The sequence below is a fragment of the Pseudophryne corroboree genome, chromosome 9, assembly GCF_028390025.1.
Source record: "Pseudophryne corroboree isolate aPseCor3 chromosome 9, aPseCor3.hap2, whole genome shotgun sequence".
Classification (NCBI taxonomy): domain Eukaryota; kingdom Metazoa; phylum Chordata; class Amphibia; order Anura; family Myobatrachidae; genus Pseudophryne; species Pseudophryne corroboree.
Window position 1 is genome coordinate 337,302,163 of NC_086452.1, and position 26,894 is coordinate 337,329,056.

At 47.5% G+C, this 26,894-nt stretch overlaps 1 protein-coding gene across 3 annotated transcripts in view; it reads left to right on the top strand.

The window, feature by feature from the left end:
• CFAP92 (cilia and flagella associated protein 92 (putative)) overlaps positions 1-26,894 on the top strand; it is a 567,578-nt gene that overhangs the window by 112,698 nt on the left and 427,986 nt on the right. For all 3 annotated transcript variants that reach the window (XM_063940590.1, XM_063940589.1, XM_063940591.1), the window contains exon 6: positions 25,882-25,969. In XM_063940590.1, the coding sequence (XP_063796660.1) occupies positions 25,882-25,969 (88 nt within the window). The remainder of the gene's footprint in view (positions 1-25,881; positions 25,970-26,894) is intronic.

A 26,894-nucleotide genomic window follows, 5' to 3' on the forward strand; every position in this document is an offset into this window, starting at 1 on the left:
GGGCTAGGGGACACTCAAGCTATAGCAGTGGACGCCCTCGTGGCACCTTGGGTGTTTTTAGTCGGTCTAGGTGTTCCATCCGCTTTCATTCTGCTGAAGGTGATAAACGTAAGAGGGTCGGAGGTTCCGGCGATCCTCATTGTTCCGATCTAGCCAAGGAGGGCTTGGTATCCAGTTCTACAAGATTTATTCATAGAAGATCACGGGCCTCTTCCTTTAAGGGAGGAACTTTTACATCGAGATCGGGGCGTGTATCAGAAACGCGGCTGCGTTTGACGGCATTGCAGTTGAACGACATATCTTAGTCCGAATGGGTATTCCCAGTGTGGTCATTTCCACCCTTCTTTAGACTAAAAAGAAGTATCGACGAAGCCTTGCCGCAATATTGGCGCAAATTTGTGTCTTAGTGTGAATCTGAGAAGGTTCCTGCGGAAGATTTTCAGCTGAGTCGGTCTTATCCATTCTTTGCAAGCAGGTGTGGATACAGGCCTAAAGTTTGGCTCCGTTTTAGGGCAGTTTTGGCCTTATAAACTTGTATTGGCTACCTTTCCAGAAGTTCTGACTTTCGTGAAAGGAGTATTACACATCCAACCTCCGTTTGTGTCCCATGGGCACCGTGGGATCATGACGTAGTGTTGCGTTTCTGGTGTTTTACTGTTTGGAGCCTTTACTGTAGGTTGTGTTGAAATCTCTCTCTTGGAGAGTGGTCATGCTTTTGCATTTTGGCCGACCGCAAGGCGTTGTCGGAAATGGCGGCTTGTCTCACAAGAGCCCTGTTCCTTTTCCAAGTGGATAGAATGAGAACTCGGTTAGTGATTCTTCAGAATAGGGTCTTCGGTGTTTCGAAAACCTGCCTATTTTGATGTCTGTGGTCACTTCAGCATTGGCTGTTTCAATGTCTCTCGATGTAGTCAGGGCTTTGAAGATTTATGTCGCCAATTGGGCTCAGTTTGGGGAAACAGAGGCTCTGTTTGTCCGGTATGCTCCCAGCGTGTTTGGGGCGCCTGCGTCTCTGCAGTCTGTTACACGCTGGATCTGTGATACGTTTCGGTGTGCTAGTTCTAAGGCTGGATTGCCGTTACCGAAGTCGGGGGAGACCCATTCTACTAGGAAGATGGGCTCTTCTTGGGCGGATGCCTGAGGTGTCTCGGCGGGATAACTTTGCCGAGCGGCTACTTGGTCGGGTTTCAAACACCTTTGCTAAGCTCTACAAGTTTGATACCCTGGATGATGGGGACCTCATGTTTGCTCAATTGGTGCTGCAGAGTCGTATGCACTCTCCCGCCCGTTCTGGAGCTTTGGTATAGACCCCATGGTCCTTTTGGAGTCCCCAGCATCCTCTAAGACGTAAGAGAAAATAGGATTTTAGTACCTACCGGTAAATCATTTTCTCCTAGTCTGTAGAGGATGCTGGGCGCCCGTCCCAGTGCGTACTGTGTCTGCAGTTATTGATTTGGTTGCACTTTGTGGTGTTTCTTCTCTGTCAGGTTATTGCTGACGTTGTTCATGACATGGCATGTGGTTTCTTATTATTGGTTGGGTTGACACACAGGTTGTGTTACATATTCTCTCAGCATATGGCTGTATGTTTTTCATACCGTGGGCTGGTATTCTGTTGAAGGCCATGTCTTGCGGTATGTTCGTGGTGTGAGCTGGTATAACAATCACTGTGTTTAAATTAGTGATGTGCACCGGACATTTTTCGGGTTTTGTGTTTTGGTTTTGGATTCGGTTCCGCGGCCGTGTTTTGGATTCGGACGCGTTTTGGCAAAACCTCACCGAAAATGTTTTGTCGGATTCGGGTGTTTTTAAAAAAAAAACCCCTAAAAAACAGCTTAAATCATAGAATTTGGGGGTCATTTTGATCCCATAGTATTATTAACCTCAATTACCATAATTTCCACTCATTTCCAGTCTATTCTGAACACCTCACAATATTATTTTTAGTCCTACAATTTGCACCGAGGTCACTGGATGGCTAAGCTAAGTGACACAAGTGCCCGACACAAACACCTGGCCCATCTAGGAGTGGCACTGCAGTGTCAGGCAGGATGGCACTTCAAAAAAATTGTCCCCAAACAGCACATGATGCAAAGAAAAAAAGAGGCGCACCAAGGTCGCTGTGTGACTAAGCTAAGCGACACAAGTGGCCGACACAAACACCTGGCCCATCTAGGAGTGGCACTGCAGTGTCAAGACAGGATGGCACTTCAAAAAAATTGTCCCCAAACAGCACATGATGCAAAGAATAAAAGAGGCGCACCAAGGTCGCTGTGTGACTAAGCTAAGCGACACAAGTGGCCGACACAAACACCTGGCCCATCTAGGAGTGGCACTGCAGTGTCAAGACAGGATGGCACTTCAAAAAAATTGTCCCCAAACAGCACATGATGCAAAGAAAAAAAGAGGCGCACCACAGGTATAGAATGTAGATGGATAGTATACTTAATGACGACACAGAGGTAGGCACAGCAGTGGCCTTCCGTATCGTACTTCTATATATAGTATACTGGTGGTCACTGTGTCAGCAAACTGCAAAACTAAAATGCACCACAGGTATAGAATGTAGATGGATAGTATACTTAATGACGACACAGAGGTAGGCACAGCAGTGGCCTTCCGTATCGTACTGCTATATATAGTATACTGGTGGTCACTGTGTCAGCAAACTGCAAAACTAAAATGCACCACAGGTATAGAATGTAGATGGATAGTATACTTAATGACGACACAGAGGTAGGCACAGCAGCGGCCTTCCGTATCGTACTGCTATATATAGTATACTGGTGGTCACTGTGTCAGCAAACTGCAAAACTAAAATGCACCACAGGTATAGAATGTAGATGGATAGTATACTTAATGACGACACAGAGGTAGGCACAGCAGTGGCCTTCCGTATCGTACTGCTATATATAGTATACTGGTGGTCACTGTGTCAGCAAACTGCAAAACTAAAATGCACCACAGGTATAGAATGTAGATGGATAGTATACTTAATGACGACACAGAGGTAGGCACAGCAGTGGCCTTCCGTATCGTACTGCTATATATAGTATACTGGTGGTCACTGTGTCAGCAAACTGCAAAACTAAAATGCACCACAGGTATAGAATGTAGATGGATAGTATACTTAATGATGACACAGAGGTAGGCACAGCAGTGGCCTTCCGTATCGTACTGCTATATATAGTATACTGGTGGTCACTGTGTCAGCAAACTGCAAAACTAAAATGCACCACAGGTATAGAATGTAGATGGATAGTATACTTAATGACGACACAGAGGTAGGCACAGCAGTGGCCTTCCGTATCGTACTGCTATATATAGTATACTGGTGGTCACTGTGTCAGCAAACTGCAAAACTAAAATGCACCACAGGTATAGAATGTAGATGGATAGTATACTTAATGACGACACAGAGGTAGGCACAGCAGTGGCCTTCCGTATCGTACTGCTATATATAGTATACTGGTGGTCACTGTGTCAGCAAACTGCAAAACTAAAATGCACCACAGGTATAGAATGTAGATGGATAGTATACTTAATGACGACACAGAGGTAGGCACAGCAGCGGCCTTCCGTATCGTACTGCTATATATAGTATACTGGTGGTCACTGTGTCAGCAAACTGCAAAACTAAAATGCACCACAGGTATAGAATGTAGATGGATAGGATACTTAATGACGACACAGAGGTAGGCACAGCAGTGGCCTTCCGTATCGTACTGCTATATATAGTATACTGGTGGTCACTGTGTCAGCAAACTGCAAAACTAAAATGCACCACAGGTATAGAATGTAGATGGATAGTATACTTAATGACGACACAGAGGTAGGCACAGCAGTGGCCTTCCGTATCGTACTGCTATATATAGTATACTGGTGGTCACTGTGTCAGCAAACTGCAAAACTAAAATGCACCACAGGTATAGAATGTAGATGGATAGTATACTTAATGACGACACAGAGGTAGGCACAGCAGTGGCCTTCCGTATCGTACTGCTATATATAGTATACTGGTGGTCACTGTGTCAGCAAACTGCAAAACTAAAATGCACCACAGGTATAGAATGTAGATGGATAGTATACTTAATGACTGTTATGATTCCAGCACTCTGGTCTGAGGAGATCTTTTGCGAGGACCGGAGCACTGGAACGAAATGCTGGGGAAGGGAGCGGGAATGGAAAATAGCCCCTGGTGCCCTAACTCCGTTGTCTCGCCCGTGCTGTCAGAAATCCCCTGCGAGACTATGGTTGCTTGAGCCCATGGCAGCCGCGTTTGAAGGGCGGATTATGTCTGCCCAACTCCGATGCCCCCTCAGGTCTTAATGGGAGACAAAGGGAAATCCGAGACAGGGTGATAACAAGGGGCCCTCTGACTAAACAACCAGGCCAGGGGCTACAAGAAACTAAAAACTAGAATATGTGCGGAAAAACCGCCAGGGAAAAGGACAACCAAAATATCCACTTGTCCACTCTCCTACCCGGCACCGCCGAGTTCCGGAGAGGACTTGTGGAAGCGGAACCCTCCGCAAATGCTCCGAAACAGAATATAAAGAAAAAGCAGCTGAGCCGCAACATACGGCAGAGCCGTAACTCACGAACACCACACGATATTCTCTGGTGATCGTTGAGGACAACAGGGGACCAACCGACTTCTTGGGATGAGATGACAACTCCAAGATACAGAACTTCTGAGGACAGGAATGACCGGATACAGCAGGACAGGAACAGACGTTCAGCAAACCAAGGCAGCATGCAGGAAGCTATTACCGGCGTCTGTGTACAGCACTGGGCAGGTATTTAGCAGGGAGTCCTCCAATCAGCTGTTCAGAGCCTGATTGGTATTAGAAGACAAGTGTGTGTGCAATTAGACCCTGCAACGGGGAACGCGGTCCGCCCGTGGCGTCCCCGTTGCTAGGGTCCGTGCGGCTCAGCGCGCCCGGCGTCTAGCGTTGCTAGGAAGCCGGCGGCTGAACGCGCACGGCGTCCCTAGTTGCTAGGCGCCGGGCCGCGCGGACATTGCGGACCCCGGCGCCTAACAGTACCCCCCCCCCTTGAGGAGGGGTCAAGGAACCCCTAAAGCCAGGTTTCTGAGGAAATTCCCGAAAAAATGCCCTCTTGAGCCTAGGGGCATGAAGATCCTTATCTAGGACCCAAGACCTTTCCTCCGGACCATAGCCTTTCCAGTGAACTAAAAAATAAAGCCTACCCCGGGACAATTTGGAATCAAGAACTTTCTCTACCAAGAACTCCTGTTGTCCCTGTACATCCACTGGAGATCTACCCTGAGAGATCCTCCGAGGAAATCTACTGGAAGAAACGTATTGTTTCAACAGGGAACAGTGAAACGTATTTCCAATCTTGAGAGATCTTGGTAAACGTAGCCGAAAGGCAACTGGGTTGACTCTTTTAATAATAAGAAATGGTCCAATAAATTTAGGTCCCAGTCTAGCCGAGGATTGTCGAAGCCTGATGTTGCGAGTTGATAACCACACCTTATCTCCCACCTTAAAAGTGCAAGGACGTCGGAGCCTGTCAGAAAATTTCTTCTCTCGAAAGGCCGCTTTTCTGAGAGCAAGGTGCACTTTTTTCCAAATTGCTCTGAGATGGGAGGTTAAAGTCAGCGAGGAGATTGGAGAATGATGAAAAAAAGAATTAGCTCTGGGGTGAAAACCAAAAACTGAAAAGAAAGGAGACTCTTTAGTGGAGGAATGACAAGAATTATTGTAAGCAAATTCAGCCAAAGGAAGAAACTCGGACCAATCATTCTGGAGTTTGTCTGAATACAAGCGCAGATATTGTTTCAATGACTGGTTAACTCGTTCGGTTTGCCCGTTGGATTGTGGGTGGTAACCGGATGTTAACGACAGTTTCATCTTTAATGAAGCACAAAAACATTTCCAGAATTGTGCGACGAATTGTGGACCCCGATCAGAAACAATATCAGTGGGCAACCCATGAAGCCTGAACACATGGCGGAGGAACAAAACTGCCAACCCTTGAGCAGAAGGCAATCGGGGAAGAGCAATAAAATGAGCCATTTTACTAAAACGGTCCACTACCACCCATATGACTCGGAATCCGGCTGAAAGGGGAAGGTCAACCACAAAATCCATGGAAATATGAGACCATGGCCTGAGAGGGACACTTAAGGGCATAAGTTGCCCTATAGGCAAGGAACGGGGAACCTTATGCTGTGCACAAACCTGACATGAATAAACAAATTCCCTAACGTCTTTAGAAATACTAGGCCACCATACTGAGCGAGAGACTAACTCCAATGTTTTAGTGATTCCCGGATGCCCTGAAACTTTGTTGTCATGGAATTCAGTTAAAACAGTAGCTCTCAAAAATTCAGGAACGTAAAGACGACCAACAGGAGTAAATCTAGGAGCTTGATGTTGAAGTTGGTTTAACTGGGTAAATAAATCCTGTGTGAGGCCTGCCCGGATGACCGAAGATGGAAGTATTGGGGTAACAACAGGATTGTTATTGTGAACCGGAAGAAAGCTACGTGACAGGGCATCAGCTTTAGTATTCTTGGAACCAGGCCTGAAAGTGATTATAAATTTGAAACGAGTAAAAAATAATGCCCAACGTGCCTGCCGGGCATTAAGCCGTTTAGCTGATTCAATGTATTGCAGGTTCTTATGGTCAGTCAATACCGAAATAGTATGCTTCGCTCCTTCCAGCCAATGCCTCCACTCCTCAAAAGCCCACTTTACCGCCAGTAACTCCCGATTACCAACGTCATAATTGGATTCAGCGGAGGAGAACTTCCTGGACATAAAGGCACAAGGATGTAAGTCCAAAGACACCGGATCCTTTTGAGAAAGGACAGCCCCCACTCCAACCTCTGAGGCATCAACCTCCACAACAAAGGGCAATTCCGGATTAGGATGTCTGAGGACTGGAGCTGAGACAAAGGCTTGTTTCAGAGCCCGGAAGGACAACTCAGCTTCATGCGACCAGTTGGTAGGATCCGCTCCTTTCTTTGTCAGAGCCACAATGGGAGCAACCAGGTCAGAAAAAGAATGAATGAACCTCCTATAATAATTCGCAAACCCTAAAAAGCGCTGAATTGCTTTTAAATTGGTGGGTTGCGCCCAATTAAGGATGGCCTGAAGCTTCTTAGGTTCCATGGAAAATCCCTGAGGGGAAATTATGTACCCTAAAAAAGATACTTTCGTGACGTGAAATTCACACTTCTCCAGCTTGGCATATAAACGATTCTCACGTAACTTTTGAAGAACCAGACGCACCTGGGTGATATGTTGTTCCATCGATTCAGAAAAAATCAAGATGTCGTCTAAATAAACGACCACAAATTTCCCTAGGAAGTCACGGAGCACATCGTTAATGAGGTCTTGAAAAACTGCTGGAGCATTAGACAGGCCGAACGGCATCACCAGGTATTCGTAGTGACCCGACTGAGTACTGAAAGCCGTCTTCCACTCATCTCCAGATTTAATTCGGATGAGGTTGTAAGCTCATCTCAGGTCAATTTTAGAAAAAATCACAGCAGAACGTAACTGATCAAAGAGTACAGAAATCAACGGCAAAGGATAAGTGTTTTTGACTGAGATTTTATTCAAGGCTCTAAAATCTATGCATGGTCTAAGCGAGCCATCCTTTTTCTCCATAAAGAAAAAACCAGCACTTAAAGGGGATTTTGATGGTCTAATAAAACCTTTCTGTAAGCTCTCCTGAACATAGTCATTCATAGCCGAAGTTTCTGGCCCGGACAATGCATATAATCTCCCCTTTGGCAATGCGGCACCAGGGATTAGCTCAATAGCACAATCATAAGGCCGATGGGGAGGCAGAATGTCCGCATTGCCTTTGGAGAATACATCGGCAAACTCCTGGTATTCCACAGGAATGAGTTCTGGAATGATAGCTGCTACTCTAACTGGAAACGAAATACATTCCTTAGCACAAAAAGTACCCCATTGTGAAATCTCCCCGGACCGCCAATCAATGGTGGGATTATGAAAGGCCATCCAAGGGTGACCCAGAACAACTGGAACTGCTGGGCAATGTGTTAGATAGAACTCGATCTTTTCGGAATGTAAAGCTCCTACTGTAAGTACTACGGGAGGTGTACGGTGAGTAATAACCCCGTTGGAAAGCGGACTCCCATCTAAGCCATGCATGGTGACACACCTACCCAATGGTAACTGAGGAATGCCTAAGGCCTTAGCCCAAGTTAAATCCATAAAGTTTCCTGCAGCTCCACTGTCAACAAAAGCCGACACCAAAGAACTGAGGCTGTCAAAGGAAACCTTAACTGGAACTAAAAGAGTGTTATTCGAGGAGATAAGCTGCAGACCTAGGTGAACCCCCTCACAATTCACCTGGTCAAAGCGTTTCCCGACTTGTTCGGACAGTTACGAGCAAAATGTCCCTTACCACCACAGTACAAACAAAGACCGGAATTTTGCCTTCTGGTCCTTTCCTCAGGAGACAGCCGGGAGAGACCCATCTGCATGGGCTCCTCGACGTCTTCTGGAATGGAATAAACACAAGGACTTGACCTTACAGATGTTCCTCTTTCAGCTCTCCGCTCTCTGAGACGACGATCAATCTTAATAGAAAGCTCCATGAGTTTATCGAGAGTCTCAGGAGCGGGGTACTGGAGGAGACTGTCTTTAATAGACTCTGATAAGCCGAGGCGAAACTGACTGCGCAGGGCTGGGTCATTCCAGCCACAGTCGTTCGACCAACGGCGAAACTCAGTACAATAAACCTCTGCAGGATTTCTACCTTGTTTGAGAGCGCGCAGCTGACTTTCAGCGGACGCCTCTCTATCTGGGTCATCATACAAAAGCCCTAAAGATTTAAAGAAAGCGTCTACTGACAACAACGCAGGATCCTCTGCTCTTAAACCGAATGCCCAGGTCTGAGGATCCCCCTGGAGTAAAGAAATAATAATCCCAACCCGCTGAGATTCAGTACCAGAGGAAGTAGGTCTTAAACGAAAATAAAGTTTACAGGACTCTTTAAAATTAAAAAAATCTTTTCTATCACCAGAAAAAACGGTCGGGCAAATGCATCTTTGGTTCAGGGACCACCTTTGGGGAGGCTCGCAAAAGATCTTCCTGCGACCTCACCCGAAGAGAAAGATCCTGAACCATCTGAGTAAGTTCTTGAATCTGATTGACTAAGAGCTGGCCAGGATTTGGCCCTAAAGCTGTCGGATTCATGCGGCCAAAAAACTTTAACAAAAACTGAATGAGAGGAAAAAATTAAAGCCCTGTTTAATTTTAATTTTTTGCTATGGCCGGTAATAATGTTATGATTCCAGCACTCTGGTCTGAGGAGATCTTTTGCGAGGACCGGAGCACTGGAACGAATTGCTGGGGAAGGGAGCGGGAATGGAAAATAGCCCCTGGCGCCCTAACTCCGTTGTCTCGCCCGTGCTGTCAGAAATCCCCTGCGAGACTATGGTTGCTTGAGCCCATGGCAGCCGCGTTTGAAGGGCGGATTATGGCCCTCATTCCGAGTTGATCGGTCGCAAGGCGAATTTAGCAGAGTTACACACGCTAAGCCGCCGCCTACTGGGAGTGTATCTTAGCATCTTAAAATTGCGACCGATGTATTCGCAATATTGCGCTCACAAACTACTTAGCAGTTTTAGAGTAGCTCCAGACTTACTCTGCCTGTGCGATCAGTTCAGTGCTTGTCGTTCCTGGTTTGACGTCACAAACACACCCAGCGTTCGCCCAACCACTCCCCCGTTTCTCCGGCCACTCCTGCGTTTTTTCCGGAAACGGTAGCGTTTTCAGCCACACTCCCATAAAACGGCCTGTTTCCGCCCAGTAACACCCATTTCCTGTCAATCACATTACGATCGCCGGAGCGAGGAAAAAGCCGTGAGTAAAAATACTATCTTCATAGCAAAGATACTTGGCGCAGTCGCAGTGCGAATATTGCGCATGCGCACTAAGCGGAATTTCACTGCGATGCGATGAAAAATACCGAGCGAACGACTCGGAATGAGGGCCTATGTCTGCCCATCTCCGATGCCCCCTCAGGTCTTAATGGGAGACAAAGGGAAATCCGAGACAGGGTGATAACAAGGGGCCCTCTGACTAAACAACCAGGCCAGGGGCTACAAGAAACTAAAAACTAGAATATGTGCGGAAAAACCGCCAGGGAAAAGGACAACCAAAATATCCACTTGTCCACTCTCCTACCCGGCACCGCCGAGTTCCGGAGAGGACTTGTGGAAGCGGAACCCTCCGCAAATGCTCCGAAACAGAATATAAAGAAAAAGCAGCTGAGCCGCAACATACGGCAGAGCCGTAACTCACGAACACCACACGATATTCTCTGGTGATCGTTGAGGACAACAGGGGACCAAACGACTTCTTGGGATGAGATGACAACTCCAAGATACAGAACTTCTGAGGACAGGAATGACTGGATACAGCAGGACAGGAACAGACGTTCAGCAAACCAAGGCAGCATGCAGGAAGCTATTACCGGCGTCTGTGTGCAGCACTGGGCAGGTATTTAGCAGGGAGTCCTCCAATCAGCTGTTCAGAGCCTGATTGGTATTAATGCCGTGCAGCTGCCTTGCTGCACGGCCAGAAGACAAGTGTGTGTGCAATTAGACCCTGCACCGGGGAACGCGGTCCGCCCGTGGCGTCCCCGTTGCTAGGGTCCGTGCGGCTCAGCGCGCCCGGCGTCTAGCGTTGCTAGGAAGCCGACGGCTGAAGGCGCACGGCGTCCCTAGTTGCTAGGCGCCGGGCCGCGCGGACATTGCGGACCCCGGCGCCTAACAATGACGACACAGAGGTAGGCACAGCAGTGGCCTTCCGTATCGTACTGCTATATATAGTATACTGGTGGTCACTGTGTCAGCAAACTGCAAAACTAAAATGCACCACAGGTATAGAATGTAGATGGATAGTATACTTAATGACGACACAGAGGTAGGCACAGCAGTGGCCTTCCGTATCGTACTGCTATATATAGTATACTGGTGGTCACTGTGTCAGCAAACTGCAAAACTAAAATGCACCACAGGTATAGAATGTAGATGGATAGTATACTTAATGACGACACAGAGGTAGGCACAGCAGTGGCCTTCCGTATCGTACTGCTATATATAGTATACTGGTGGTCACTGGTCAGCAAAACTCTGCACTGTACTCCTCCTACATAATATTAATTATACTGGTGGTCCCCAGTCCCCACAATAAAGCAGCACACTGATCACAGATATGGAGTGTTTTTCAGGCAGACAACGTATACTGGTGGTCACTGTCAGCAAAACTCTGCACTGTACTCCTGCTATATAATACAGCTGCTCCCCAGTCCCCACAATTAAGCAGTGTGAGCACAGATATATTATGCAGCACACTGAGCACAGATATGGAGCGTTTTTTTTCAGGCAGAAAACGGATAAAACTGGTGGTCACTGATCAGCAAAACTCTGCACTGTACTCCTCCTAACAGCTGCTCCCCAGTCCTCCCCACAATTAAGCAATAAAGCAATCAAGTTCAACAATAAACGGAGAGGACGCCAGCCACGTCCTCTCCCTATCATCTCCAATGCACGAGTGAAAATGGCGGCGACGCGCGGCTGCTTATATGGAATCCGAATCTCGCGAGAATCCGACAGCGGGATGATGACGTTCGGGCGCGCTCGGGTTAGCCGAACAAGGCGGGAAGGTTCGAACCTGCCTCGGACCCGTGTAAAATGGGTGAAGTTCGGGGGGGTTCGGTTTCCGAGAAACCGAACCCGCTCATCACTAGTTTAAATTTTAAATTCTTTCCTCGAAATGTCCATCTCTCCTGGGCACAGTTTTCTAACTGAGGTCTCTAGGAGGGGCATAGAGGGAGGAGCCAGTTCACACCCAGTTTAAGTCTTTATAGTGTGCCCAAGCTCCTGCGGATCCGTCTATACCCCATGGTCCTTTTGGAGTCCCCAGCATACTCTACGGACTAGGAGAAAAGGATTTACCGGTAGGTACTAAAATCCTATTTTTAATAACAAATATATACATCAATGAGCTTTGGAACTCAGATAATGTGTGGGTGTATTGTTTTCTCTTATGGGATGCAGCGTTTTGCGATGTATAGCGCACATTCATGGCACATGGTAATAAGAGGTGCAGGCGTCTACAATATATATTAGAGCGGGCATTTTAAATATTTGTTAGAAAGCAATTTGGTATTTACATTACATACCCTCCCCTGAGGCATGTCATTATTATGAAAATGCAGATGCTGAGGATTCAAAGCTTTCAGAGCCCGTGTTCCTGCCTGTGCCGGATGATACTGTACATCTGGCAGATGTGATCTCATTCTGCAATGCTAATGCGATCAATGATAAATGGGCCCCTTAGACAGTGTATAAATGTCTGACCTTCAACTACCTTTGTATGTGGCAGTTTGGAGAAGCACAACTCTTGTATACATCTATTTTGGGTTGCTGAACTTAGTGTCGCATATCAAATTAAACAGCACAGTTTTCTGGTGTGTCATAGGCGCATTGCATTGCGACTAACACACATTTTCAACAAAAATGATACCCAACGTTAGCAGAGTCTCACAGGACTTGGTGCACCTAAAGGGGCTGTTTTGCGTGACTGCTGCAACAATCAATGAGGACACATTCTGTATGTAATCTTAAAATATTGTTTATTTCTCTAACGTCCTAAGTGGATGCTGGGGACTCCGTAAGGACCATGGGGAATAGCGGCTCCGCAGGAGACTGGGCACATCTAAAGAAAGCTTTAGGACTAACTGGTGTGCACTGGCTCCTCCCCCTATGACCCTCCTCCAAGCCTCAGTTAGATTTCTGTGCCCGACGAGAAGGGTGCACACTAGGGGCTCTCCTGAGCTTCTTAGTGAAAGTTTTAGTTTAGGTTTGTTATTTTCAGTGAGACCTGCTGGCAACAGGCTCACTGCATCGAGGGACTAAGGGGAGAAGAAGCGAACTCACCTGCGTGCAGAGTGGATTGGGCTTCTTGGCTACTGGACATTAGCTCCAGAGGGACGATCACAGGCTCAGCCTGGATGGGTCCCGGAGCCGCGCCACCGGCCCCCTTACAGAGCCAGAAGAGCGAAGAGGTCCGGAAAAATCGGCGGCAGAAGACGTTCCTGTCTTCAATAAGGTAGCGCACAGCACTGCAGCTGTGCGCCATTGCTCTCAGCACACTTCATACTCCGGTCACTGAGGGTGCAGGGCGCTGGGGGGGGGGGCGCCCTGAGACGCAATAAAACATGATAAAAATACCTTACATGGCAAAAAAAATACATCACATATAGCTCCTGGGCTATATGGATGCATTTAACCCCTGCCAGAATATACAGAAAAACGGGAGATAAGGCCGCCGAAAAGGGGGCGGAGCCTATCTCCTCAGCACACTGGCGCCATTTTCCCTCACAGCTCAGTTGGAGGGAAGCTCCCTGGCTCTTCCCTGCAGTCACTACACTACAGAAAGGGTTAAAAAAAGAGAGGGGGGCACTAATTAGGCGCAGTATTAAAACATACAGCAGCTATAAGGGGAAAAACACTTATATAAGGTTATCCCTGTATATATATATAGCGCTCTGGTGTGTGCTGGCATACTCTCCCTCTGTCTCCCCAAAGGGCTAGTGGGGTCCTGTCCTCTATCAGAGCATTCCCTGTGTGTGTGCTGTGTGTCGGTACGTTTGTGTCGACATGTATGAGGAGAAAAATGATGTGGAGACGGAGCAGAGTGTCTGTAACAGTGATGTCACCACCTAGGGGGTCGACACCTGAGTGGATGTACTGTTGAAAATTACGTGACAGTGTCAGCTCTGTATAAAAAAACAGTGGTTGACATGAGACAGCCGGCTACTCAGCTTGTGCCTGTCCAGACGTCTCATAGGCCGTCAGGGGCTCTAAAGCGCCCGTTACCTCAGATGGCAGATACAGACGCCGACACGGATACTGACTCCTGTGTCGACGGTGAAGAGACAACCGTGATTTCCAGTAGGGCCACACGTTACATGATTGAGACAATGGAAAATGTTTTATACATTTCTGATAATACGAGTACCACCAAAAAGGGGTATTATGTTCGGTGAGGGAAAAACTACCTGTAGTTTTCCTGAATCTGAGAAATAAAATGAGGTGTGTGATGATGCGTGGGTTTCCCCCCGATAACAATTGATAATTTCTTAAAAAGTATTGGCTGTATACCCTTTCCCGCCAGAGGTTAGGGTGCATTGGGAAACACCCCCTAGGGGGGATAAGGCGCTCACACGCTTGTAAGAACAAGGGCTCTACCCTCTCATGAGATGGCCGCCCTTAAGGATCCTGCTGATAGAAAGCAGGAGGGTATCCAAAAATGTATTCACACACATACTGGTGTTATACTGCGACCAGCAATCGCCTCAGCCTGGAGGTGCAGTGCTGGGTTGGCATGGTCGGATTCCCTGACTGGAAATATTGATATCCTAGATAAGGATAGTATATTATTGCCTATAGAGCATTTAAAAGATGCATTTCTATATATGCATGATGCACAGCGGAATATTTGCCGACTGGCATCAAGTATAAGTGCGTTGTCCAATTCTACCAGTAAAATGGTCAGGTGATGCGGATTCCAAACGGCATTTGGAAGTATTGCCTTTGAAAGGGGACATTTGGGGTCGGTCTTTTAGACCTGGTGGCCACGGCAACAACTGGGAAATCCACGTTTGTACCCCAGGTCGCCTCTCAAAATAAGACGCCGTATTATCAGGCGCAGTCCTTTGTTGGCAAGCGGACAAAAGGTTCCTCTTTTCTGCTCGTGACAGAGGGAGAGGAAAAAGGCTGAAGAGATTACCAGTTCCCAGGAACAGAAACCCTTTCCCGCCTCTGCAAAGCCCTCAGTATGACGCTAGGGCCTTACAAGCTCAGGCACGGTGGGGGCCCGTTCTCAATGAATTTCAGTGCGCAGTGGGCTCACTCGCGAGTAGACCCCTGGATCCTTCAGGTAATATCTCAAGGGTACATATTGAAATTCGAGACGTCTCCCCCTCGCCGTTTCCAAAAGTCGGCTTTACCGACGTCTCCCTCTGACAGGGAGGCAGTTTTGGAAGCCATTCACAAGCTGTATTCCCAGCAGGTGATAATCAAGGTACCCCTCCTGCAACAGGGAACGGGGTATTATTCCACACTATTGTGGTACCGAAGCCAGACGGCTCGGTGAGACCGATTCTAAATCTAAAATCTAAAATCTTTGAACACTTACATACAGAGGTTCAAATTCAAGATTGAGTCACTCAGAGCAGTGATTGCGAACCTGGAAGAAGGGGACTACATGATGTCTCGGGACATCAAGGATGCTTACCTTCATGTCAAAATTTACCCTTCTCACCAAGGGTACCTCAGGTTATGGTACAGAACTGTCACTATCAGTTCAGACGCTGCCGTAGGGATGGTCCACGGCACCCCGGGTCTTTACCAAGGTAATGGCCGAAATTATATCCCTTCGAAGGAAGGGAATTTTAGTTATCCCTTACTTGGACGATTCCCTGATAAGGGTAAGATCCAGGGAACAGTTGGAAGTCGGTGTAGCACTATCTCAGGTAGTGTTGCGGCAGCACGATTGGATTCTCAATATTCCAAAATCGCAGCTGGTTCCGACGACTTGTCTTCTGTTTCCTAGGGATGTTCCTGGACACAGTCCAGAAAAAAGGTGTTTCTCCCGGAAGAGAAAGCCAGGGAGTTATCCGAGCTAGTCAGGAACCTCCTAAAACCGAACCAAGTCTCAGTGCATCAATGCACAAGGGTTCTGGGTAAAAATGGTGGCTTCCTACGAAGCAATCCCATTCGTTAGATTCCACGCAAGAACTTTCCAGTGGAACCTACTGGACAAATGGTCCGGGTCGCATTTTCAGATGCATCAGCGGATAACCCTGTCACCAAGGACAAGGGTATCCATCCTGTGGTGGTTGCAGAGTGCTCATCTTTTAGAGGGCCGCAGATTCGGCATTCAGGACTGGGTCCTGGTGACCACGGATGCCAGCCTGCGAGGCTGGGGAGCAGTCACACAGGGAAGGAATATCCAGGGCTTAGGGTCAAGCCTGGATACATCACTTCACATAAATATCCTGAAGCTAAGGGCCATTTACAATGCTCTAAGCTTAGCAAGACCTCTGCTTCAAGGTCAGCCGGTGTTGATCCAGTCGGACAACATCATGGCAGTCACCCACGTAAACAGACAGGGTGGCACAAGAAGCAGGAGGGCAATGGCAGAAGCTGCAGGGATTCTTCGCTGGGCGGAAAATCATGTGATAGCACTGTCAACAGTATTCATTCCGGGAGTGGACAACTGGGAAGCAGACTTCATCAGCACGACCTCCACCCGGGAGAGTGGGGACTTCACCCAGAAGTCGTCCACATGATTAAAAAACTCGACAGGTATTGCGCCAGGTCAAGAGACCCTCAGGCAATAGTTGTAGACGCTCTGGTAACACCGTGGGTGTACCAGTCAGTGTATGTGTTCCCTCCTCTGCCTCTCATACCCAAGGTACTGAGATTGATAAGATGGAGAGGAGAAAGTACTATATTCGTGGCTCCGGATTGGCCAAGAAGGACTTGGTAACCGGAACTTCAAGAGATGCTCACGGAGGATCCGTGGCCTCTACCTCTAAGAAGGGACCTGCTCCAGCAAGGACCCTGTCTGTTCCAAGACTTACCGCGGCTGCGTTTGACGGCATGCCGGTTGAACACCGGATCCTGAAGGAAAAAAGGCATTCCGGATGAAGTCATCCATATCCTGATCTAAAGCCAGGAAGGATGTAACCGCAAAAACATTATCACCGCAATTGGCGAAAATATGTTGCGTAGTGCGAGGCCAGTAAGGCCCGACGGAGGAAATTCAACTGGGTCGATTCCTACATTTCCTGCAAACAGGAGTGTCCAAAAAAGAACTAGCTTCAGTCCCTGAAGTTTAGACGTTTGTAAAAGGGGTACTGCATATACAGCCTCCTTTTGTGCCTCCAGTGGCAATTTGGGATCTCAATGTAGTTTGGGTTCCAAAAGTCACATTGGTTTGAACCACTTAAATCTGTGGAGTTAAAATATCTCACATGGAAAGTGGTCATGCTGTTGGCCCTGGCCTGGGCCAGGCGCGTGTCAGAATTGGCGGCTTTATCCTGCAAAAGCCCTTATCTGATTTTCCATTCGGACAGGGCGGAATTGAGGACTCGTCCTCAGTTTCTCCCTAAGGTGGTTCCAGCGTTTTCACCTGAACCAACCTATTGTGGTGCCTGCGGCTACTAGGGACTTGGAGGAATCCAAGTTGCTGGATGTTGTCAGGGTCCTGAAAATATGTTTCCAGGACGGCTGGAGTCAGGAAATCTGACTCGCTGTTTATCCTGTATGCACCCAACAAGCTGGGTGCTCCTGCTTCTAAGCAGACTATTGCTCGTTGGATTTGTAGTACAATTCAGCTTGCACATTCTGTGGCAGGCCTGCCACAGCTAAAATCTGTAAAAGCCCATTCCACAAGGAAGGTGGGCTCATCTTGGGCGGCTGCCCGAGGGGTCTCGGCTTTACAACTTTGCCGAGCAGCTACTTGGTCAGGGGCAAACACGTTTGCTAAATTCTACAAATTTGATACCCTTGCTGAGGAGGACCTGGAGTTCTCTCATTCGGTGCTGCAGAGTCATCCGCACTCTCCCGCCCGTTTGGGAGCTTTGGTATAATCCCCATGGTCCTTACGGAGTCCCCAGCATCCACTTAGGACGTTAGAGAAAATAAGAATTTACTTACCGATAATTCTATTTCTCATAGTCCGTAGTGGATGCTGGGCGCCCATCCCAAGTGCGGATTGTCTGCAATACTTGTACATAGTTATTGTTACAAAAATCGGGTTATTATTGTTGTGAGCCATCTTTTCAGAGGCTCCTCTGTTATCATACTGTTAACTGGGTTCAGATCACAAGTTATACGGTGTGATTGGTGTGGCTGGTATGAGTCTTACCCGGGATTCAAAATCCTTCCTTATTGTGTACGCTCGTCCGGGCACAGTATCCTAACTGAGGCTTGGAGGAGGGTCATAGGGGGAGGAGCCAGTGCACACCAGTTAGTCCTAAAGCTTTCTTTAGATGTGCCCAGTCTCCTGCGGAGCCGCTATTCCCCATGGTCCTTACGGAGTCCCCAGCATCCACTACGGACTATGAGAAATAGAATTATCGGTAAGTAAATTCTTATTTTATATTATATTGTTTATTTCTCATTTAAAGTCTTTTTTTTGTTTATGTTATGTTAGTCCCATTTTTTGTATTATAACACAACCACTTCTACTTCTGTTCAGTTCCTGGTAGAAGCTAAACTGTTATTTAAGTTTTCTTGCTGGTTATCGTGGGGATTAAACTTGATAATAGCTATACCTGTTGTTAGACGACTGTGACCACACACACTGCCCCCCTACACACACACACACACACACACACACACACACACACACACACACACACACACACACACACACACACACACACACACACACACACACACACACACAGCGCTGTGTCAGTCTCTTTACACTGGGGACTCAAACTGCCAGCACAAATAGAAACCATGGTGCAAAGTGCAGTGGCAAACGTTCAGTAAGCCTGATCCCGAAATGGACAGACGTTTAATGCCGCATGCAAGCAACATTGAAATTCTGTCCGATCTCTAGGAGGGGCATGCAGAAGACATCTCAGTAGAAGAGACACCTCCTGCATGTAGCTGCGATCTGAGCACTTCGACTGACGTCACAAGCTGGGATCCAACACCGTGACCATCGTTTGCGATACTACCAGCAGAATGCCAGCTGACTAAGCCTCAGCTTGTGCAGCTAGCTAGTGGAAGCGACCCTTAGCTTCAGTTGATTGGCTGCAACCTTGGCTCTCCCCTCCTAGAAAACAGAGGTAACACCCCCCCCCCTCCCCGCCCCACCCCGTTTCTAGGAACTCAGCCCTCCCTCCTCCCCTTCCCACTTCCTCATTGCTGCTGCCTATAAATCAGGCAATGGCAGAGGCCATGCACAGAATGGACCTTTCGCTGCCACCGATTTCCCACTCTGAATCATGCCCAGTGATTCCATCTTGTCGTGTTCATATGGTATAAATGCATTTACATAAATTTTACAAGTTTTTAATCTTGTATTATTTATATTAAATAGAATCATTTTCTATACTATGCCTTTGGTCATTTGTTGGTGTATTTTGGTGCTGGGCTACGTTAAAAGATTGAGATTGAAGATATCCCATAATATATATGTCCAGAATTAAATTAAGACGAGACTTCACATGTAACTGTTAGATGAACCTTAATTATCAATTTACTCACATTACTCACATTTCTTTGGATTGTACCTATTGTTACTAGTAATATATTACACTATGGGGTAATTCGGAGTTGATCGCAGCAGCAAATTTGTTAGCAGTTGGGCAAAACCATGTGCACTGCAGGGGAGGGGGAAGATATAACATTTGCAGAGAGAGTTAGATTTGGGTGGGTTATATTGTTTCTCTGCAGGGTAAATACTGGCTGCTTTATTTTTACACTGCAATTTAGATTTCAGTTTGAACACACCCTACCCAAATCTAACTCTCTCTGCACATGTTATATCACATGGTTGTCCAACCGCTAACAAATTTGCTACTGCGATCAACTCTGAATTAGGCCCTATGGTGGTCATTCCGAGTTGTTCGCTCGTTGTCGATTTTCGCTATATTGCGATTAGTCGCTTACTGTGCATGCGCAAGGTTCGCAGAGCGCATGCGCTTAGTTATTTTACACAAAAGTTAGGTATTTTACTCACGGCATAACAAGGATTTCTCTATCGTCCTAGTGGATGCTGGGGTTCCTGAAAGGACCATGGGGAATAGCGGCTCCGCAGGAGACAGGGCACAAAAGTAAAGCTTTTCCGATCAGGTGGTGTGCACTGGCTCCTCCCCCTATGACCCTCCTCCAGACTCCAGTTAGATTTTTGTGCCCGGCCGAGAAGGGTGCAATTCTAGGTGGCTCTCCTAAAGAGCTGCTTAGAGAAAGTTTAGCTTAGGTTTTTTATTTTACAGTGAGTCCTGCTGGCAACAGGATCACTGCAACGAGGGACTGAGGGGAGAAGAAGTGAACTCACCTGCGTGCAGGATGGATTGGCTTCTTGGCTACTGGACATCAGCTCCAGAGGGACGATCACAGGTACAGCCTGGATGGTCACCGGAGCCGCGCCGCCGGCCCCCTTGCAGATGCTGAAGTTAGAAGAGGTCCAGAATCGGCGGCTGAAGACTCTGACAGTCTAACTAAAGGTAGCGCACAGCACTGCAGCTGTGCGCCATTTTCCTCTCAGCACACTTCACACGCTGTCACTGAGGGTGCAGGGCGCTGGGGGGGGGCGCCCTGGGAGGCAAATGTAAACCTATATACTGGCTAAAAATACCTCACATATAGCCCCCAGAGGCTATATGGAGATATTTAACCCCTGCCAAACTTCACTAAAGAGCGGGAGACGAGCCCGCCGGAAAAGGGGCGGGGCCTATCTCCTCAGCACACAGCGCCATTTTTTCTCTCACAGAAAGGCTGGAGAGAAGGCTCCCAGGCTCTCCCCTGCACTGCACTACAGAAACAGGGTTTAAACAGAGAGGGGGGCACTAATTGGCGATATAAATATATATATAAAGATGCTATTAGGGAGAAACACTTATATAAGGTTGTCCCTATGTAATTATAGCGTTTTTTGGTGTGTGCTGGCAAACTCTCCCTCTGTCTCTCCAAAAGGCTAGTGGGGTCCTGTCCTCTGTCAGAGCATTCCAGGTGTGTGTGCTGTGTGTCGGTACGTGTGTGTCGACATGTATGAGGACGATGTTGGAGGAGGCGGAGAAATTGCCTGTAATGGTGATGTCACTCTCTAGGGAGTCGACACCGGAATGGATGGCTTATTTAGGGAATTACGTGAACATGTCAACACGCTGCAAGGTCGGTTGACGACATGAGACGGCCGACAAACAATTAGTACCGGTCCAGGCGTCTCAGAAACACCGTCAGGGGTTTTTAAAAAAACGCCCATTTACCTCAGTCGGTCGACACAGACACAGACACGGACACTGAATCCAGTGTCGACGGTGAATAAACAAACGTATTCCTCATTAGGGCCACACGTTAAGGGCAATGAAGGAGGTGTTACATATTTCTGATACTACAAGTACCACAAAAAAGGGTATTATGTGGGAGTGAAAAAACTACCTGTAGTTTTTCCTGAATCAGATAAAATAAAATGAAGTGTGTGATGATGCGTGGGTTTACCCCGATAGCAAATATTGGCGTTATACCCTTTCCCGCCAGAAGTTAGGGCGCGTTGGGAAACACCCCTTAGGGTGGATAAGGCGCTCACACGCTTATCAAGTGGCGTTACCGTCTCCAGATACGGCCGCCCTCAAGGAGCCAGCTGATAGGCAGCTGGAAAAATATCCTAAAAAGTATATACACACATACGGTGGTTATACTGCGACCAGCGATCGCCATCAGCCTGGAGATGCAGTGCTGGGTTGGCTTGGTCGAATTCCCTGACTAAAAATATTTTATTGATATAGAGCATTTAATAGGATGCATTCTATATATATGTATGCGAGATGCACAGAGGGATATTTGCACTCTGGCATCAAGATAAGTGCGTTGTCCATATCTCCCAGAAGATGTCATGGACACGACAGTGGTCAGGTGATACAGATCCCATACGGCACATGGAAGTATTGCCGTATAAAGGGAAGGAGTTATTTGGGGTCGGTCCATCGGACCTGGGGGCCACGGCTACAGCTGGGAAATCCAACCTTTTTACCCCAAGTTACATCTCAGCAGAAAAAGACACTGTCTTTTCAGCCTCAATCCTTCCGTTTCCCATGTGGGCAAGCGGGCAAAAGGCCAGTCATATCTGCCCAGACATAGAGGAAAGGGAAGTAGACTGCAGCAGGCAGCCCCTTCCCAGGAAAAGAAGCCCTCCACCGCGTCTGCCAAGTCCTCAGCGTGACGCTGGGGCCGTGCAAGCGGACTCAGGTGAGGTGGGGGGGTAGTCTCAAGAGTCTCAGCGCGCAGTGGGATCACTCGCAAGTTGACCCCTAGATCGTACAAGTATTATCCCAGGGGTACAGATTGGAGAGTCGAGACATTTTTTCCTCGCAGGTTCCTGAAGCCTGCTTTACCAACGGCTCCCTCCGACAGGGAGGCAGTATTGGGAAAAAATTCACAAGCTGTATTTCCAGCAGGTGATAATCAAAGTACCCCTCCTACAACAAGGAAAAGGGTATTAGTCTTCCACACTATATTGTGGTACTGAAGCCAGACGGCTTGGTGAGACATAGTCTAAATCTGAAATCTTTGAACACTTACATAAAAAGGTTCAGATCAAGATGGAGTCACTCAGAGCAGTGATAGAGAACCGGAAAAAAGGGGACTATATGGTGTCCCTGGACATCAAGGATTACCTCCATGTCCAAATTTGCCCTTCTCAACAAGGGTACCTCTGGTTCGTGATACAGAACTGTCAATATCAGTTTCAGACGCTGCCGTTGAATTATCCACGGCACCCCGGGCCTTTACCAAGGTAATGGCCGAAAAGATGATTCTTAAAAGAAGAAAGGCATCTTAATTATCCCTTACTTGGACGATATCCTGAAAGGGGCAAGTTTCCAGAGAACAGTTGGAGGTCGGAAAAGAACTATCTAAAGTAGTTCTACGACAGCACGAGTGGATTCTAAATATTCCAAAAATCGCAGCTGTTTTCCGATGATACGTCTGCTGTTCCTAGGAATGATTCTGGGCATAGTCCAGAAAGAGGTATTTCTCCTGGAGGGGAAAGCCAGGGAGTTATCCGACCTAGTCAGAAACCTCCTAAAACCAGGCCAAGTATCAGTGCATCAATGCACAGGAGTCCTGGGAAAAATGGTGGCTTCTTACGAAGCGATTCCATTCGGCAGATCTCACGCAAAAACTTTTCAGGGGGATTTGCGGGACGAATGGTCCGGATCGCATCTTCAGATGCATCAGCGGATAACCCTGTCTCCAAGGACAAGGGTGTCTCTTCTGTGGGGGCTGCAGAGTGCTCATCTTCTAGAGGGCAGCACATTCAGCATTCAGGACTGTGTTCTGGTGACCACGGATGCCAGTCTGAGAGGCTGGGGAACAGTCACACAGGGAAGAAATTTCCAAGGAAGTGTGGTCAAGTCTGGAGATTTCTCTCCACATGAATATACTGGAGCTACGGGCAATTTACGATGCTCTGAGCCTAGGAAGACCTCTGCTTCAAAGTCAACCGGTGCTGATCCAGTAGGACATCATCATGGCAGTCGCCCACGTAAACAGACGGGGCGGCACAAGAAGCAGGAGGGCAATGACAGCAAGGATTCTTCGCTGGGCGAAAAATCATGTGATAACACTGTCAGCAGTGTTCATTCCGGGAGTGGACAACTAGGAAGATTTCCTCAGCATGAATGAATTCCACCCGGAAAAGTGGGAACTTCATCTGGAAGTTTCCACATGTTTGTAAACCGTTGGGAAAGACCAAAGGTGGTTATGATGGCGTCCCACATGAAGCGCCAGGTCTAGAGACCCTCAGGCAATAGCTGGGACGCTCTGGTAACACCGTGGGTGTACCAGTCGGTGTATGTGTTCCCTCCTCTGCCTTTCATACCCAGTGTATGGAGAATGATAGGAAGGAGAGGAGTAAGAACTATACTCGTGGCTCCGGTTTGGCCAAGAAGAACTTGGTACCCGGAACTTCAAGAGATACTAGAAAGGATCTTGATTCAGCAAGAATCATGTCTGTTCCATGACTTACCGCAGCCGCGTTGACGGGTGAACGCCGGATCCTAAGGGAAAAAGGCATTCCGGAAGAGGTCATCCCTACCCTGGTCAGAGCCAGGAAGGCGGTGACCGCACAACATTATCACTGCTTAGGTGAAAATGTGTTCCATGGTGTGAGGCCAGGAAGGCTCCACGGAAGAATTTCAACTAGGTTAATTCCTACATTTCCTGCAAACAGGAGTGTATATGGGTCTCAAATTGGGGTCCATTAAGGTTCAAATTTCGACCGGTCGATTTTCTTCCAGAAAGAAATTGGCTTCAGTTCCTGAAGTCCAGAAGTTGTTAAGGGAGTACTGCATATACAACCCCCTTTTGATGTCTCCAGTGGCACTGGGCGATCTCAACGTAGTTTGGGATTCCTAAAATCACATTGGTTTAAACAACTCAAATCTGTGGATTTGATATATCTCACATGGAAAGCGACCATGCTGTTGGTCCTGGCCTCGGCCAGGCGAGTGTCAGAATTGGCGGCTTTATCTCACAAAGCCATATCTGATTGTCCATTCGGACAGAGCAAAGCTGTGGACTCGTCCCCAGTTTCTCCCTAAGGTGGTGTCAGCGTTTCACCTGAACCAGCTTATTGTGGTACCTGCGGCTACTAGGGACTTGGAGGACTCCAAGTTGCTGGATGTTGTCAGGGCCCTGAAAATATAGTTTCCAGGTCGGCTGGAGTCAGGAAATCTGACTTGCTGTTTATCCTGTATGCACCCAACAAGCTGGGTGCTCCTGCTTCTAAGCAGACTATTGCTCGTTGGATTTGTAGTACAATTCAGCTTGCACATTCTGTGGCAGGCTTGCCACAGCAAAAAATATGTAAATGCCCATTCCACAAGGAAGGTGGGCTCATCTTGGGCGGCTGCCCGAGGGGTCTCGGCATTACAACTCTGCCGAGCAGCTACGTGGTCGGGGGAGAACACGTTTGTAAAATTCTACAAATATGATACCCTGGCAAAAAGAGGACCTGGAGTTCTCTCATTCGGTGCTGCAGAGTCATCCACACTCTCCCGCCCGTTTGGGAGCTTTGGTATAATCCCCATGGTCCTTTCAGGAACCCCAGCATCCACTAGGACGATAGAGAAAATAAGAATTTACTTACCGATAATTCTATTTCTCGGAGTCCGTAGTGGATGCTGGGCGCCCATCCCAAGTGCGGATTATTCTGCAATACTTGTACATAGTTATTGTTACAAAAATCGGGTTATTGTTGTAGGAAGCCGTCTTTCAGAGGCTCCTTTTGTTATCATACTGTTAACTGGGTTTAGATCACAAGTTGTACGGTGTGATTGGTGTGGCTGGTATGAGTCTTACCCGGGATTCAAAATTCCTCCCTTATTGTGTACGCTCGTCCGGGCACAGTACCTAACTGGAGTCTGGAGGAGGGTCATAGGGGGAGGAGCCAGTGCACACCACCTGATCGGAAAAGCTTTACTTTTGTGCCCTGTCTCCTGCGGAGCCGCTATTCCCCATGGTCCTTTCAGGAACCCCAGCATCCACTACGGACTCCGAGAAATAGAATTATCGGTAAGTAAATTCTTATTTTTTCATCGTTCTGGTGATCGGAGTGTGATTGACAGGAAGTGGGTGTTTCTGGGCGAAAACTGGCCGTTTTCTGGGCGTGTGCGAAAAAACGCTGGCGTTTCTGGGAAAAACGCGGGAGTGTCTGAAGAAACGGGGGAGTGTCTGGGCGAACGCTGGGTGTGTTTGTGACGTCAAACCAGGAACGAAACTGACTGAACTGATCGCAATGGCTGAGTAAGTCTGGAGCTACTCAGAAACTGCTAAGAATTTTCTATTCGCAATTCTGCTAATCTTTCGTTCGCAATTCTGCTAAGCTAAGTTACACTCCCAGAGGGCGGCGGCTTAGCGTGTGCAATGCTGCTAAAAGCAGCTAGCGAGCGAACAACTCGGAATGAGGGCCTATAAGCACTTTCTTGTGTTGTCTGTCAGTCTGTTGCTGATTAGGATCTCACATGTAAAATAAATATTTTTTTATTGGTTTTTACATTATTAAAAGAGGTTTATGTAATAAAGATTTTTGTGTTTAATTTCAACAGCACTTAAATGTACGAGTGAGACGTTACCATCTGTCAGATTCGCAGAACCTATCTCATCAAGCCCTATGAAGGAAAATCCAGTGAAAAAGTAATGTGAAGTCACTATAATAATAATAATAATAATAATCATCCAGTCTTTGGCATTACCGTAACCATTAACCTAGGGGGTCTGTAGGACATTCTTGCTATTACTGTGTCTCTCAATACCATATTTTACAGTATTTACAAGTATGTTTCTGTTGACAATTTGTTTACTTGTTAAATTTGTGCATCAGTGCACAGAGTTCAGAGGTTAAGAATACCTGGTTCCCTGTCACCACCTACTCTTGTTATCTTTTTATAAACAGTGGAACGCAAGTTGGTTAAAATTGATCCCACATTGCGTTCATAGAACCAGGGGCGGATCCAGAAGAAAATTAAATGGGGGGCACCATGATAGGGGAACGGTAATAGTTATATTTACATGCACCTAAGGCACGCGTGCTCCCAGAAAAGGGGTGTGGTATCACAGGGGGCGTGGCCTCACAGAATACACCATCAGGTAATGATTGGCTGTAGGAGCGCATCCTGGTTTATTGCCAATGTTTCACCCTGATGAAAAGGCTGATTGGGCCTTGAAATGTTGGTCACCTGTTCCATTAGTTATGGGAGCCTGGAAGGCACCCCAGCACAATATAATTATTATAGTTTTTAGTTGGTGGTGGCAGGTGCAGCAGACCTTGTTTTGGGCACTGCAGTGAGACTCAGATTGCAGGACACGAACTGCAGACTCCAACAAGCAGCATAAGACATCTGCAGGACAGCCCTGTCACAATCACACGGGTCGCCTTTTCAAAACTGAGGCTGAGTGTGACTGCACCTAGCATGATGGTAAAGAAAGTAGAGAAGGAAGCGCTAGGAAACCGTGTGGTGCAGTGAGAGCTAATGAAGCCTTCTGCGCCGTCATAAGTAACAGTCATACTCGATGCTGGCATTTGAACCCCGCGCCTGGGCTGGACTCTGGCTGGCTGGCA